Source organism: Lactuca saligna, chromosome 9 (genome assembly GCF_052625555.1).
Source record: "Lactuca saligna cultivar CGN05327 chromosome 9, ASM5262555v1, whole genome shotgun sequence".
Classification (NCBI taxonomy): domain Eukaryota; kingdom Viridiplantae; phylum Streptophyta; class Magnoliopsida; order Asterales; family Asteraceae; genus Lactuca; species Lactuca saligna.
Genome location: NC_136425.1, coordinates 7,226,203 through 7,241,055, shown reverse-complemented (window position 1 = coordinate 7,241,055; position 14,853 = coordinate 7,226,203). Strand labels below are relative to the sequence as shown.

The 14,853-nt window shown below is 34.3% G+C and overlaps 2 protein-coding genes across 3 annotated transcripts; one reads left to right on the top strand and one right to left on the bottom strand.

Moving 5' to 3' along the window:
- The first annotated feature begins 1,028 nt into the window (after positions 1 to 1,028).
- Positions 1,029 to 2,984, top strand: LOC145014261 (cytochrome b561 domain-containing protein At2g30890-like). The gene is made up of 3 exons (XM_078972638.1): positions 1,029 to 1,721; positions 1,929 to 2,077; positions 2,338 to 2,984. Exons 1-3 carry the CDS (start codon positions 1,413 to 1,415, stop codon positions 2,642 to 2,644), a joined length of 765 nt encoding a protein of 254 aa, XP_078828764.1. The 5' UTR covers positions 1,029 to 1,412; the 3' UTR covers positions 2,645 to 2,984.
- Positions 2,985 to 11,199: 8,215 nt separating this feature from the next.
- Positions 11,200 to 13,994, bottom strand: LOC145017937 (ARM repeat superfamily protein). Of its 2 annotated transcripts, none has more exons than XM_078975883.1 (7): positions 13,673 to 13,994; positions 12,680 to 12,768; positions 12,334 to 12,554; positions 12,126 to 12,264; positions 11,921 to 12,047; positions 11,704 to 11,822; positions 11,200 to 11,600 (listed from the first exon to the last, which is right to left on the bottom strand). In XM_078975883.1, exons 1-7 carry the CDS (start codon positions 13,830 to 13,832, stop codon positions 11,559 to 11,561), a joined length of 897 nt encoding a protein of 298 aa, XP_078832009.1. In that variant the 5' UTR covers positions 13,833 to 13,994; the 3' UTR covers positions 11,200 to 11,558. The 2 variants fall into 2 exon arrangements, with proteins under 2 accessions (XP_078832009.1, XP_078832008.1); XM_078975882.1 differs by having other exon boundaries at positions 12,635 to 12,768; positions 13,673 to 13,993.
- Positions 13,995 to 14,853: the final 859 nt, after the last annotated feature.

Below are 14,853 nucleotides of genomic sequence, written 5' to 3'. Positions count from 1 at the left end.
AAAATCGTTGTCCTTTAAATTTTGTATTGTTTTTGTCTTCTTAAGTTTTGTAATTTGACAGATAAAAAGATAGAAAAAAAAGTACAAAAAAAAAAGATAGCCCTCTCCGGATTCAATCTAGGCTATGACGTTGTGTACAAAACGGGAAGACGAGGCTTTTTCCTTTTTATGTATTTTTTTCTATTTTATTTTATTTCCCTTTTGGTAATGTATGTTGTTACATAAATATTTACTCAGTTACACTTGTTTTTGCCATGTTATAATGACTATTGTTTTATGGTACTATTTTATTTTTTAAAAAAGGTTTCTACTTTTTTTTATTTTTATTTTTATTTTTTTTTGTTTCTGACATTTCCAATATAGAGGTTTTATTTATTATCAAAGAAAATGAAGATATGGATGCTAGTAATGTTTATTTTAGCCGGTTCCAAAATCGAAAAACCGGCAAAAACCGGATCCGGAACCGGAACCGGTAGAACCGCTGGGGCGGTTCGGTTCTTCATTTTGGCCGAAGCCGGTTCCCCGGTCCGGTTCGGTTCTTTTGCTCATCCCTAGCTGCATATGAACCAATTTAGCTAACTGTTCCATTTCTATTCGGCTTTCTCATCACCCGGTTTGGCCCAAATTGGTTATGGTCATCATCATGTATTTATTAAACGGAAGATTCATCATTCATATTCGATTTAAGAGAAGTACATTCACATGATTTAGAGGAAAATATTATATTTTAAAATGGATTTTAGGCGTACAAAAAAGGTCCTTGTGTACTAATGTACTCATGTTTAGCCAAAATTTCCACAATAAGAGATGGCGTATGATCGAAAGATATCTTTCATTACATTTAAAATAAAATAAGATTTTTTGATTTTTTTTTTTTTGGAAAATTGGGAAGTGATTTGGGCCATGAGTGCGACCCATCAAGATCTTTTAATGGGCTAATCTTGAGCTCCATTAATCCATAAATGCCTTTATAAGTATTGATAAGTTGTATTGTACTTTGTACAAATTTCATCACCAACTAGTGGGGTGAGTTGAAAGAATGAGCGTTTCATAGATCCACTTTGACATCGTCTTTTTGTTTTCAAACATCTTGATTGTATCCTGACCATAGTGCTCTGAAATTCCACCATATCCTTTCAAGAAAAAAGTGGTCCTAAAAACCGACCCCTCATGAGATAATATAATATATCTTGGGTCCCTTTGTCTCTTTGTTACACCAACTCTTAAACCCTTCAAAAAACCATCATTCTCATGCAAATTCATCTGCTTTTCATCTCCAATCACATCTCTCAACTTCCTTTTGTTCAATCAGAAGATACAAAGCATGATTAATTAACAAAAAATTTTAGATTTTCACACAGTATACTCCTTATAAGGAATACAACACCGCATACTTTTTTAGCCACATAACAATGGAATCTTTCAAAGCTAAAACCTTTACACCTATTCTTCTTGTTCTTGTTCTTGTTCTTGTTCTTCTTCCATGTGTTATCTGTTCATCGTCTCAACAACACATCAAAGAAGACATGCTCAACGATCATCACCAAGTTGTTGAGTCAATCAGTCCTCGATTATCATTACAAATAGTTATTCATGGGTTCCTCCTATGGGCTTCCATGGGTTTCTTGATTCCTGTTGGAATCTTAGCCATCAGATTGTCAAACAGAGAGGAAAATGAAAGAAAGCTCAGAATCATGTTCTGTATACATGCTGTCACTCAGGCAAGTTTTGCTAATCATTTACGTCTCATTAACATTCTTAATCACATCATAATTCCCACTTTTCCACTTCAATCAAAACTTTGTTTATCAAGTCGTAATCATTGCCTTGATTCACGGAATGAAAGATATTGATATTAGTTTAATGGGTCTTTTTAGCTTTACAATTCTTGTATTTTAATAGTATTCGTTGTTTTTTCTCGATTACAGATACTATCAGTGATTCTTGTGACAGCTGGAGCTATATTATCAGTAAAAAATTTCAGCAACACATTCGACAACATGCATAGGAGAATTGGTGTAGCTCTTTATGGCCTTGTATTATTTCAAGCTCTCACAGGGCTTCTTCGTCCTGCAAGGTAAATATTCTTAGATATGATTATATTTATATTTGGTAGTTATATTTTCCCAATTATAGGGATATCTTGTATTGTATAAATATACACATTGTATACAAGATATCCCTATAATGGGGGAAAATATAAATACAATCATATCTACGAACAGTAAACCAAATTCTATTAAAAAAAAAAAAAAAAAACCTTAAAAGATTTCTTGAAATTGTGTTTTTTTTTTTTTTTTTTTTTTTTTATTTTGACAATTGTATTTCATGTTACAGAGGGGGCAAGGGAAGAAGTTTATGGTTTTTTTCACATTGGGCACTTGGAACGACTATTTCCCTACTTGGAATCATGAGCGTATACACAGGGCTACGTGCGTATCAAAAGAAAACATCAAGAAATATAAAACCTTGGGTTATGTTTTACACAGCTGAAATTGTGTGCATTGGATTCCTGTATTTGTTGCAAGAGAAATGGGAGTATATACAGAAGCAAGAAGTGATTCCCGGGAATGAATCAACGATAGTTGAACTGAGTGATAATCGGGAGACTTTGAGTAGTAGTCAAAATAAGGATTCATGCTAGGTTAGAAGTTAGAAGAAGAATATTAATTGAAATTGTTCATATTCGGTTTTTTTTTTTTATGAATTCAAGTGATTGTTTATGTAACCGGAATATTAAATTGCTATATTTTTGTGACATATTTAGTGGGAATCGAGTGTAGTTTAATAGGAAGAGATTATGGAATGTTGTCAGACCACAACTGCTATTGTGCCAAACAGAAGGAATTTGAGCCGATTTTTTTTATTTTTTTTTTTAATTTTTTTTTTATTATAGTTTTCCCCAAGTGTGTCACTTGTTTTTGTTGTAGCCCATGATTTAATTGAAATGTATCGTAATGCAAATAAAAAAGGTTTGAATTTAATTGCATAGTGTTTGATATTTATTTTTTGTCATTTGCAAGAAGCATTTCCTAGTTATGTTTTGGACGATTTTGTATTATTTGAACTCAACCAACAAATACATTCCGAAACTTGATTAAAAACATAGAGACATTAAGAAAGTTTGATAAGAATGCTAGTCAAACTCTTATCAACTCAAATATTACTCACTCGTTTTTTATTACATACTAGTTTATAACCCGTGGTTCCACGAGTTATAGAATTAATTAAACTTTTATAATAAAAATTTATAAGTATTAATTCATTATTTTAAATAAATCGTTTTAAATAAATTATTAATTAAGAGATATATTAAAATTTTAAATTACTATAACTTTAAATTTAACATATAATTAAAAAATATAAATTTGAATTTTGAAATGAATTGCCTAATATATATACATGACACATGACATAATATTAATGAGGAGTTGTATAAGAGAGATTAAAACTAATAAAAATTTGTGAGCAATACATAATATATTATAAATTTAAAGAATACTTGTCTCATATATAGATATATCCTAATCGCAAAGTCTTGTCTTGTCGGTTTGTTGGTCGACGGTTACCGACTCACGAGTCATGATTTGTCGATTTGTCGATTGATAACTACGAATGTCCCGGTTTATAAATATAAAAACTTTTTTTATGTAATCTGTGACAAAATAACGCTTTCACTTTTTTTTTTCACCAAAAGCATGTGTATCACGCTTGCATAACATATTATTTGAAAGCAAAACATGGTAAACACTTTGCATAATACATATACATACATCATGCATGTTTTATAAATTGTATAGTTTAATCTTAGTGTGTAGGTCCTACAACTCGATCACAACTTTTACTTACATAATCAACATTACCTTTCTGAGCATCAAAATTATGATTTCTAGCACTTTGAATTAATTGAGCTTCCTGAAAGCTTATAACAACCCTTTGTCGACATACTAGTCGCTCAATTTATACTTATTAATTAAGAGTATTATTCAAATTCCTCATGCTAATAAATCTTCAAATGTTGCTAAAATGCAAATACTAGGCTGCTAACATCTGATAAAATTTTTCTATAAGTTTTGGTTTAAAACATGTAACACCCATTCCTCGAGGTATTATTTAATTTATTGAGTTAATAATTGCTTTGGACTATCTTGGACATTTGATTCATTTTGAATGGACTTAGGAAGTGGGTCGTGAAGATGGGCCGCCCATAAGCCGTACGTCGGGCGTAACTTGGTGTACGCGGGGCGTAATGGCCATTGGATTCGAGGGACGCGGGTACCTACGCCCAACGTACGTGGTCAGATGCAAAACCCTAATTTTAGGGTTAAGGACCTATAAATATATCATTATAGCCTCCCCTTTGGCCTCCTCACCTGTCCATCACCCTCAGATAAACCTTAACTCGTTAATACTCTTCCTTGTGTGTATGTTTGATATTTTGAGCTTATTTTGGCAAAGGACTTATAAGAAGAAAAGAAAGGTTAGAGAAGAAGCCCTTAAGTATCTTGAGCTCAAGGATCTGGAACAAGCTCTCCATTTGGCAGCAAGAGAAGGTATAAAGCTCCTATATTTCCTCCTCAAAGTCTAGATATAGGGTTGTGAAGATTTGGACCTTATTAGGTCCAAAGGTTGGATCTTGATCTTGCAACTTCGATTTTGAGCTTAGGGTCGCCACCCTTGAAGCTCAATGAGTTCCTTTAGCCATAAAGTTGCAAGCTTTGAGGCTTTTATGAAGTCATGCAAGAGATCTAGCCATTTTAGTGGAAGTTCATTGCCATTTTTAGTGTTGGACACATTTGGTGGGTTGCAAGCCACCAAGTGATCAACTTTAAGGGCTAGGACAGAGCATAGGACTCAGATCTGTAGTTTGGACGTATGATCTTAAGAGATTAAGTTGTTTTTGAGAAAAATGCTTAACATGAGAGTACGCTTGGCGTACACATCGGTACGCGCAGCGTACAAGCCTTTTCAGAGGTACGTGCATCGTACATAAAGGTATGCCTAACCTACACTCAGACAGTGGACTTTTGTTATTGGACCTTGGTTTGGGCCAAGCCCTGGATATAATAGTATTGGGCTGTGATGGGCCTTTAAGAGTCAGTTAAGGGCCAAAGACTAGTTTGGGCTTAGGTGAAAAGCCCATTTTAGGAGTTGGGCCCAATTTAGAAAATTGGACCATTGGAGGACTTTAATGGGCCTTACTGATTTTGGAGAGACTATAAAGGTTTGAGCCTCGGTTATGGACCAATTTAGATCAAAGGGGGTAAAATGGTCATTTTACCTTTAGACGGATTCTCAGTTTTTGACTAAGTGCTTATTTGGTAATTTATAGTCGGGGAGTAGTTGGAGCAGTAGACGGTATCATCCTTGCCCAAGTATTCAATAGTCAGTTTGAGAGGTGAGTCTTTCCTCCAGTAGAAACGGGTCTAAGGCACTAATGCTGGCCCGCTTATGTAGTTGTAATATGTCGCGGTAAGCCCTATGCAGTTTACATGTTTTCGGACTTCGGTCCGATACTGGGGTGGTCCTGAGAAGTAGTTACGTATGCTTAATATCTTTGTGATTCATGCATGTTTATGTTATGTGTTATATGTTCCGGACTTCGGTCCGACGTCGGGCAAGCCCGATGCAGTATATGTGATTATGTTATATTTTTATGTTTATGTTATGTTCAGTTTATTCAAAACTTCGGTCCGATGTCGGGCGGGGCCCGATGCAGTGGGTGGGGCCCAAGTTATTCCGAACTTCGGTGTGATGTCGGGCGGGGCCCGATACAGTGTGCAAGGCCCAATACTTGTTATATGTGCTTTCGTATGGTATGTGGTGGTTTGGGGGAGCTCACTAAGCTTCGTGCTTATAATTTTTAGTTTTGGTTTCAAGTACTTCAGCTAGCAAATGGAAGGACCCGAGATGATCGCATGACACACACACCACAATTTTCTTAGCTTGTGAGTTTACTCTAATAATTTATTTGAGAATGTGATATGTTGATAGATTTTATGAGACCTTGTGATACATGTTTTATGATTTTATACTATGATGATGATATTTATGTTTGTTAAATGACTTTGAAAACAAAATTTTTAGACCATATTTTTAGGATATTTCAAAACAGTAATTAACAAAAGTTTTTAAAATTTTGTAACTGAAGCTATATTTTGTGTACTAGCTGAAAAGTTATATGTTAGTTGAAAAACTAGCTAATAAAAAAATACTGTTGGGTAAAAGTAACTGATAAGCTAGCTGAAATATATAAAATAACATAAAGGGTATTTAAAAATATATATTTTCTATAATTAACTAAGGAGTATATTTGGAAAGTTTTAAAAAGCTCCTAAAAAGCTAGTATAAGTAACTTTTAAGCTACTTTTTGGCTTGCCAAAGATGACAATTTAAAAAAACTCAAAAAATAATTTAGCTTATTAGTTAGTTATGGCGCATCAAATATAACTTTAATCTTAAAATGTCAAGCATACATGGGCAAATTAATTATAAGATTTATAAGTATATAGTGGCATGGTTATTCTCCATGTCTATGAAACTACAAATTTGCTTGTGATCATAATATCCTCAATGGATAGGGTCCATAAAATAACTATTCTATCAGGAAAAACTATTATAGAAGGCCAATCGCTAAAATATAAAAAGAAGTAAGGTTCCATGATAAAAAGGGAAAAAAAAAAACTATTATAGAAGGCTAATCACTAAAATAGAAAAGGAAATAGGGTTCAATGATAAATAACTATTTTTAAACAAATATCATGAAATGATCATCTATCTTGCAAAATGGATTTTTGAAAATGTTATTTATTACGAAGATTTATGAATGATCTTTACTATAGGAAATTGTAATTTTTTTTTTTTTTTTTTACAAAAATGACCGTAAGATGACAATGTCATTTCTAAAAGAAAAGATGATGTCATTTTGCATAACATGTGATTTCACAAAATCCATTTTACAAAACAAGTGATCAAATATGATATTTGTTCAAAGAAATTGTAACACCCGGATTTCAGAAGGCTTAGAAAGGGAAGGAATCTCAAATGAAGGGGGGGGGGGTGACTCGTCGAGTAGATGGGTGACTCGACAAGTTGGGATGCGATTTGGTCGCAGGTCTAGTGACCTAGTCGACGAGTCAGAGGACTGCCTCGGTGAGTTGGCCAGGTTTTGAGAAAACCCTAGATCGGGATTAGGTGCCCTATTTAAGCAACTTATTCTCATTCTATCAGCCTCATTTGTAGCCTCCATTGTCCAGAGCTTGTCCCATGAAACCCTAGTGCTCTCTTTGAGTGTGTGAGCTATTATTGAAGGATTTAGAGTGTTCTTGAAGTCTAGAAGAAAAAGAAGGAGTTTGAAGGTCCAAGGAGAAGGAGTAGATCCAAGAGATTCACTCCATTTGCTGCTCATTTTGGTAATCAATTTCTCACCTTGACTTCTAGCTTATTTAATCTCCTTATGTTCCTTTTTATGGAGTTTATGGACCAAAAATGATGCCTTGTGGGATTTGGACGTCACCAAGCTAGATCCTTTCAGATCTAGGGGTGTTTAGTGAAGTAAAGGCACAAAGGTGGGAGCTTTATGCCATCAAACCTCCCCATACAAAGATTAAGTGGTTATTATGGCCTTTTGAGTAAAAATGGTCATGCAAGGGTGCAAAGGTAGCAACTTTGTGTGATATCCTGACCCTAGGAGGCTAGATCTGGGTCTTGGATGCCTTGAGTTTGTCTAAAATCATCTGAATAGTGTTGGACATAGAGAGACTCAACGATTCAGTTGTGGCACTCAGCGATTCATGACCAGTTCTTGCCCCAAAACCCTTCTGTTAAGGGTATGAGTTGAGTTTGAAAAGGGACTCAGCCAGTCTGAGTCCGTAAGGGTCATGATGTTCATCGTACTCGACGAGTTCAAGGAAGAACTCAGCAAGTCTAAGGCAATCTCCTTAGTTTATGAAGATGGACTCGACGAGTTGTTCATACAAATCGACGAGTCGGTTGATGTTGGTCCCGATTGTATGGTTAAAGGGAAACCTGTCTAGTTCTTGCTAAACTCGACGAGTGGACTCGGGGTTGTATCGGGATTAGAGGAGTATGGATTCGACGAGTTGGTAAGCCAACTCGGCGAGTCAGGTCAACTGGATGTTGACTCTAACCGTTGACTTTGACCAATATTGACCAGGGTTGACTTTTGGATTATTGTGGTCTAATTGTTGTTTGGGTATTGATAGTTCGGGAAGCCGAAGGGTCGGCGGTTCAGAAGTGTCGGTTAGCAGTCAGAAGTGTTCAACAAGTCTTCAACAGTGCGAGGTGAGTCTCCTCACTGTGTGTATGGGTCTACGGCCACAATGTCGCCTCATTATGTTTATGTTTATGTTTATGCTTGCGTATAGAAGGAAGACCCAGGGGATAGCCCTAGGCACTTATTGATATATGATCCGGGTTACGACCCAATGTCGGGAGAGGCCCGAGGAATGATAGGATGCTAGAGGTCTTTGTGATTCTTGCATGTGTCAGTATGATAAGTTCCAGACCGAGGGTCCAAGTTTGGGGTTAGCCCGAAGTATGTTAGATAATAGTAAGCCTCTGGACCAGGGGTCCGATGTCGGGGTAAAACCGAGGAAGGTTATTATGTAGTATGTAGTTTGTACTCGTTGTCTTCATGAAAATTGTATGTGCCTGGTAGGGAAGTGAGTGTGGATGAGGTCCCGTATCTCACCACTAGCCGAGTATGGATGGGGTTCCATGTCTCGATATTAGCAGAGTAAAGGCGAGGCCTGTGATAGGAAGGACATGAGTGTGGGTGGGGGCTCGTATCTCACTATTAGTTGGAGTAGGGGACGGGGTTCCACTACTTTAGTAGCAGACCAGGGGCGAGGCCTTAGATCAAGATGTAGTTAGATTATGTTTATGTATATTCTTGTATGTTATTTAATCGTATGCATGTGTATGGTGGGCGAGGCCCATAGACAGGCGAGGCCTAAGGGAAACAGATTTGTATACCGAGCGGGGCTCGATGCCAGGTGGGACCTGATGCCAGGCAGGGCCTGATGGCGAACGGGGTCCGGTGGCGGGCGAGGCCCAATGCAACGGACAGGGGCCCATAATATGGTGATGTGCTCAGGATTATGTATGGCATGTGGTAGGTTGGGGAACTCACTAAGCTTCTTGCATACGGTTTTCAGTTTTGGTTTCAAGTATTTTCGATAGCGGAATGGGGAGCTCGGATGATCGCATGACACACACCAAGAAGTTTAACCTGGGATGTTTAATCTGATAAAATGAATAAGTGTTTTGAAAAGATACTCTGATTTGTTATAAAACCCTTTGAATGTGTTGAAATGATTTAATACTACGATTATCAATGTCTTTTTTTAAGAAACTTTTGGTCATGATTTTTGGGATGTTATAGAAACCCTTTTATGACCATACTTCATCCATTTTCTGACATTTTAAGGATAATCATAAAATAAATAAAACTGTAACTCCTAAATTATTATATCAAGTCTTTAAGGGAAATAATAATCGAACTCTCAAAATTATGGATAATTCTACCTCTAAATTATTATATCAAGTCTTAAGGGAAATAATAATCTTTTTGAACTCTCAAAATTAATGGTTGTTCATGGATGATTAAGGGGGGTGTTTGGGACTTGTTAAAATTGTTTATTAGCATTATTATTGTTGTTATTGGTAATAAGCATTGTTTAGTGTTTTGATAACAATAAGTTAAAAGCATTGAGGTTTGTTCATGGATCATTAAGGGATGTTTGGGACTTATGAAATTTTTACTCGTACCTTTATCCAAAAACAAATATACATGGTTACCCCGTTTTTTTTTCTTTTGTTAACCGGATCCATATTACCATTCTTCTCAAGTAATATATGTTAATATCCTCTACAATTTAATGATTAACGCGTGTGCATGTGTGTACGTTGCAAATGAAAACAAAACGTTATAGTTATAATAATAATAATAATAATAATAATAATAATAATAATAATAATAATAATAATAATAATAAAAAGAAAGAAATCGAATAATCTAACCATTTTCTTGTTTTTTTTCAAAAAATATAACTAATTTTTTTTTTTTTGAAAAATAACATTTTGGTCCGTAATAGGTCATTCCGGACCCGAAAACCGGCCCAAGTCTAATACTTTAATATATATATATATATATATATATATATATATATATATATATATATATATATATATATATATATATATATATGGTTCCCACACAAAAAATCTGGAATAGCATTCCGAAATTAGCAGATCCAAAAGCATGTTCTACCCGTATTTTGGATCAAGTTTTCAGTATCGATGCGTTAAATCAAGTAGGTTCTACATTTTAAGTTATTTTGTATTTGATTTTCTGAAGCGATTTATGTATTCCAGAATGTTCCGGAACACGAGGAACAACTCCGAAATATTCATATTATCCTTTTTTTTTAACTTGTTTCTCGTTATACGTGTATGAATGTTATGTAAGTACTTTGTAATGTGATTCTGATCAATTGTTTTAGTCCGAAATTAGGTGTTTTAAGGGTTCCAGAATGATAATGTAGGTCTTGAACACCATGAACGTTGTCCGAAACCTGATGATCTATTAAGGAATGATGATTCAGAATACTTATAATATACAATTCTTTTTTCTAAGTGTTTTTAATAACTTATGTTAGTCCAAAGACAAGTTAGCGTAGATGTTAAAAAAATAGGTTTTACGGACGACGAAGTTGTATTCCATTTACAAGAGATTTCGGCATTGCGTCTGATAAAGGTAAAATAGAAAAACAATAATTTTATAATTATTATTTATTTTTATGGCAATGTATTAAAATGTACTTGGAATTTTATTATTGTTATTATTATTATTATATATATATATATATATATATATATATATATATATATATATATATATATAAAAGTTTACATGTACGATAAAAAAAAAAAAAAAAAAAACTATGAAAGAAAAAGAATGTTTTATGAAGAGCTTATGTCATAAGGCACTATGACAAGCCTTATCTTGAGTTGTTGTGTGACTCCTAACAATACCATCTTTGGGGTTTTGGAAGGTCGAAGTCGTGTCTTGTTGCTATGATGATGCATTTTTTTAGAACAATGATTTTTCAAGATAAATGATCCAAAAAAATCAAAGGTTTCTTAAAAGTAAATAACATTTTTTAAAAATAAGTATGAAGTAAAAGTGATTAAACATTAATTAAAAGCTTGAAATTTGGAAAAATACAAATAATAAAAATAGAACATTGACTGGACTGGACAGGCCCAAGTCGCAGGCTCCCAGGCCCCAGCGAACAGGCATGGACCGGTGTATCCAAGGGTGGTAGTGGACGTATTGTGCTCCTTTTTTGCTTGAATTTTAGAGCTTTCTTCTCCTTATTTTTGTTTTATCCCAAATTTTATGTTCTTAATCAATCGTACACTAAAGTTATGTTGCTGCTTTTACCGATATAAGGAAGGTGGTACTCATAATTTCTACCAATTATATAGCTCAATGATGACAATACATATCTCAGCAAAACTACAATCAATCATTATGCTGCCTCCTGCAATTGAGGTGCCTGCATAAACAGGTACTGCAAAAAAATAATATTAAATAAATAAATCTTGGAAATAATACAAGTTTTCATGAGCAAAATTGGAGATGTTTAATCATATATATATCTTGAGAATTATTACCTCAAATGATTTGCCAGAACGTTCAAATTCCAGCATGCTTAAAGCAACTTCACAGCTCTGTGAAACAATGGGCTCTGGATCCTTGGAAAATTCCTCAAGCAGAGAGACACACTCCTCATCTGTCAACCACCCAAAAAAAAAAAAAAATTTTACATAAAAATGTTAATTGGCAGCAAAACATATGAGATACTTGGTAGTATATGTAATGTAAGCAAACCTGCGATTGAGCCAAGGGCCTCAGCTGCTTCATGTCTGACCATAGGATGCTCATTCACATCCTTAAGTACCCTGGAGAGCGCATCTGAAGCATATTTGTTTTGCAATTGCCCCAACACATACGCAACCTGGATTCCCATTCCCATGAAATTTTAAATTCTTATCCTTCCTACCAAAAAAAATCATGACTGAAGATAAATGTGGACCTCATGTCGCAATAAAGCACTTTTTGAATTCAAAGATTCTACTATAGCAGCAACTGCTTCTTCACCTCCATGATTCCGGAGTCCGAAAAGAGCTGAATACCTCTCGTACATCCCCTTTTCTTCATCTAAAATCACTTCCCTACCAAAAAAAAAAAAAAAAAAATCTGTAACTAAAAAGCATTGATCAAGTGAAAAAAGGAAACAGCACCTTAGATCATGTACAGAAGAGCAAGAAGCAGGTGCAGCTGGATCAACAGAAAGAAATGGTGACTGATGGGTGTGGGTGTCACCAACATTTTTAAGCTCCTGAATTCGAGCAAGAGCCAACTCACATGTCTCTCTAACCTCTTCTGCTGGATCTGAATCCAAACTGTCCCTCAGAAGAGGAATATTACTCTCTAAACCAATGGCACCAAGAGCTTCTGCAGCCTATTCATATGCACCACAAACATTATTACCAAAACACAACTACAAAATGTTGTAAAATGCATCAATGAAAGAAAGCCAACCTCATGGCGTACAATAGGATGCAAAGAAAGATCATTAAGAACAACCTTCAAAGCAGGAATAGCATCAGCATCTTGCATTTGACCCAAAGCAAAGGCAGCCTCATGTGCTAATAGGTTTGAAGAATCTTTTGTTGCTGCATTAACCAAAATTATATCTCTTAAAACTATTCACGAGTATTCAAAACATACATACATACATACATACATACGAGCCAACTGTGTATGATTATTTTCCATGAAGCATAGGAGGCAAAACTAAGTTTTTGCAAAGAGAATCTTACGCCTTTTCTTCAATCTAAAAACAATTCATTCCTATTTGACCGGTTGATATGAGTTTCTTTTCTTGAATTTGGATTTATACTAATTTCTTGAATCAATCATGGTTAGAATATCCAAGTGGTCATTATGTTTGGTTTATGAGTTTGGCATGAATGTTGAATCATATATTATTTTTTCAATTCTTTATTTTTTAAGACTTAGATGCTACATAAACTTGTGATTGTAGCATTCAAGCAAATGGTTAAGGATACAAGTGGTTTATGAACAATTGTTATATACCCATCAAACACCATGGATTTTGATCAAGGAAAATGGTTCAGGACACAAGCGGGTTAGACTGCTTTATTTGCCAAATGTAGATGTCATTGTGTGTAGGGTTTAAATATTTTCATTTTATAGCTCCTTATTCATATAAACAGATTTCAGGCCACTTTTTTTTTTTTTTTTTTTTTTTTTTTTTTTTTTTTTTTTTAATACAAGCAAAAACAGGTGTCTTTGAGGGTCCTTTTCTTTTGGACTGGCTCTGAATACGGCAATCATACAACCAATACTGACGTTCTTACCAATCAATTGTTGAGAAAAAACTTAGAAGCATACTACTATTTACAAATTCGCCAATTGTCAACAAGTGTTTAGGTTTCAAGTAACACTATAACACCAAGCAAAGTTTGGAATCGTCTACGAAGCAAACGATTATTGTATGAAGAACAGAAACTACGAAAAATATCGCACATACAGAGATAGAGAAAGAGAACAAACCCAGGATCAGAGCATTGCGAGGGGCAGGGCCTCGAAGATTCCGGAGGGAGAATAGGACTCTAAACCGCTCCGAAATTGGCTGCGTTTGGTCCAATAATCGCTCACAAAGAAATGCCTCTGTCTCGGGAGCGACTTCGAACGAATTTCCATCGACCGCCATTCTGATATCAGCTTGAAGCTTGTTGTGATTTCAAGAACAGAGAAAGGTGGAGAGATCAAGTTACCAAAACCCTAAATCTTGTTAAGAAGTCCTAGTTTTCGACGTTACTGCGGTGAAGACATTTTATCATAGCTTAAGTTTGCAGCCATCGGCCCACGCAATTTTTTTTTTTTTTTTCTTTTTTTCTTTTTCTGGATGGACCTTATACTTTGGGGAAATACTCATGTCCTAAGCAATTCATGTATTGCTCAAAAGTCATAAAATGTAAGATTTTTCACTCTTTATTGTGAATGATGTTATGGATGTTCACTGTTCATTAAAGATATTGTTATATGAAGCTACAAATGGACACATGTTTAAAATTGTTTTAACTTTCAAAAGTTAAGATTGAACTAGAAGAAAGAAGAACATATATTATAGAAGAAAGAACATATATTATATATACATGGCATCATGACAATAAAATTTGTGTTTTTTTAAAAAAAAAAAAAAATACTGTAGGGTACATTTAGGTTGACTTATTGATCTCTAATATTTTTTATAGGTTATTTAGAATGATGATACATTTTCTCTAATCTAGTTCTAAATTGTGTTATTATTTTAGATGATATTTGGTTTGAAAGACACCATATCAATATCAGATACCGGTAGACTATAATCTTTTTTAGATCGTAATTTTTTTATTTTGTCAAACTGATGTTATAAAATAAAATAAATAATTTAAAAAAAAAGATAAGGTCAAGCAAAACAATGTAATTTGAATCCATTAGGAGTGTAAAAAAATATTAAATATAGTTATCGTAAGTTATCTAATTTATTTTTTTGGATTAATTATACAATGACTATTTAGTTAGCAAGGATTATTTTGTTAGGAGAAATCAAATATCCTCTTACATTTTCATCATACTTATTTTCTTATTCATATGAAACAGTGACATATGTTATATTTTGATAAGGTTAATGTTCTATTTGTCTCATAATTCTATTTTTGACTTTTAAAGTTTTTATTCATCAATTTTGA

Excerpts from the sequence above, each read along its gene's own strand:
- LOC145017937 (XM_078975882.1), bottom strand. The coding sequence starts at position 13,832 with ATGGCGGTCGATGGAAATTCGTTCGAAGTCGCTCCCGAGACAGAGGCA. Across the intron at positions 12,555-12,634 it reads ATCCTATTGTACGCCATGAG|GCTGCAGAAGCTCTTGGTGC; the intron begins GTTGGCTTTCTT and ends GCATATGAATAG. Across the intron at positions 12,265-12,333 it reads TCTTCTGTACATGATCTAAG|GGAAGTGATTTTAGATGAAG; the intron begins GTGCTGTTTCCT and ends TTTTTTTGGTAG.
- LOC145014261 (XM_078972638.1), top strand. The coding sequence starts at position 1,413 with ATGGAATCTTTCAAAGCTAAAACCTTTACACCTATTCTTCTTGTTCTT. Across the intron at positions 1,722-1,928 it reads GTATACATGCTGTCACTCAG|ATACTATCAGTGATTCTTGT; the intron begins GCAAGTTTTGCT and ends TCTCGATTACAG. Across the intron at positions 2,078-2,337 it reads GGGCTTCTTCGTCCTGCAAG|AGGGGGCAAGGGAAGAAGTT; the intron begins GTAAATATTCTT and ends TTCATGTTACAG.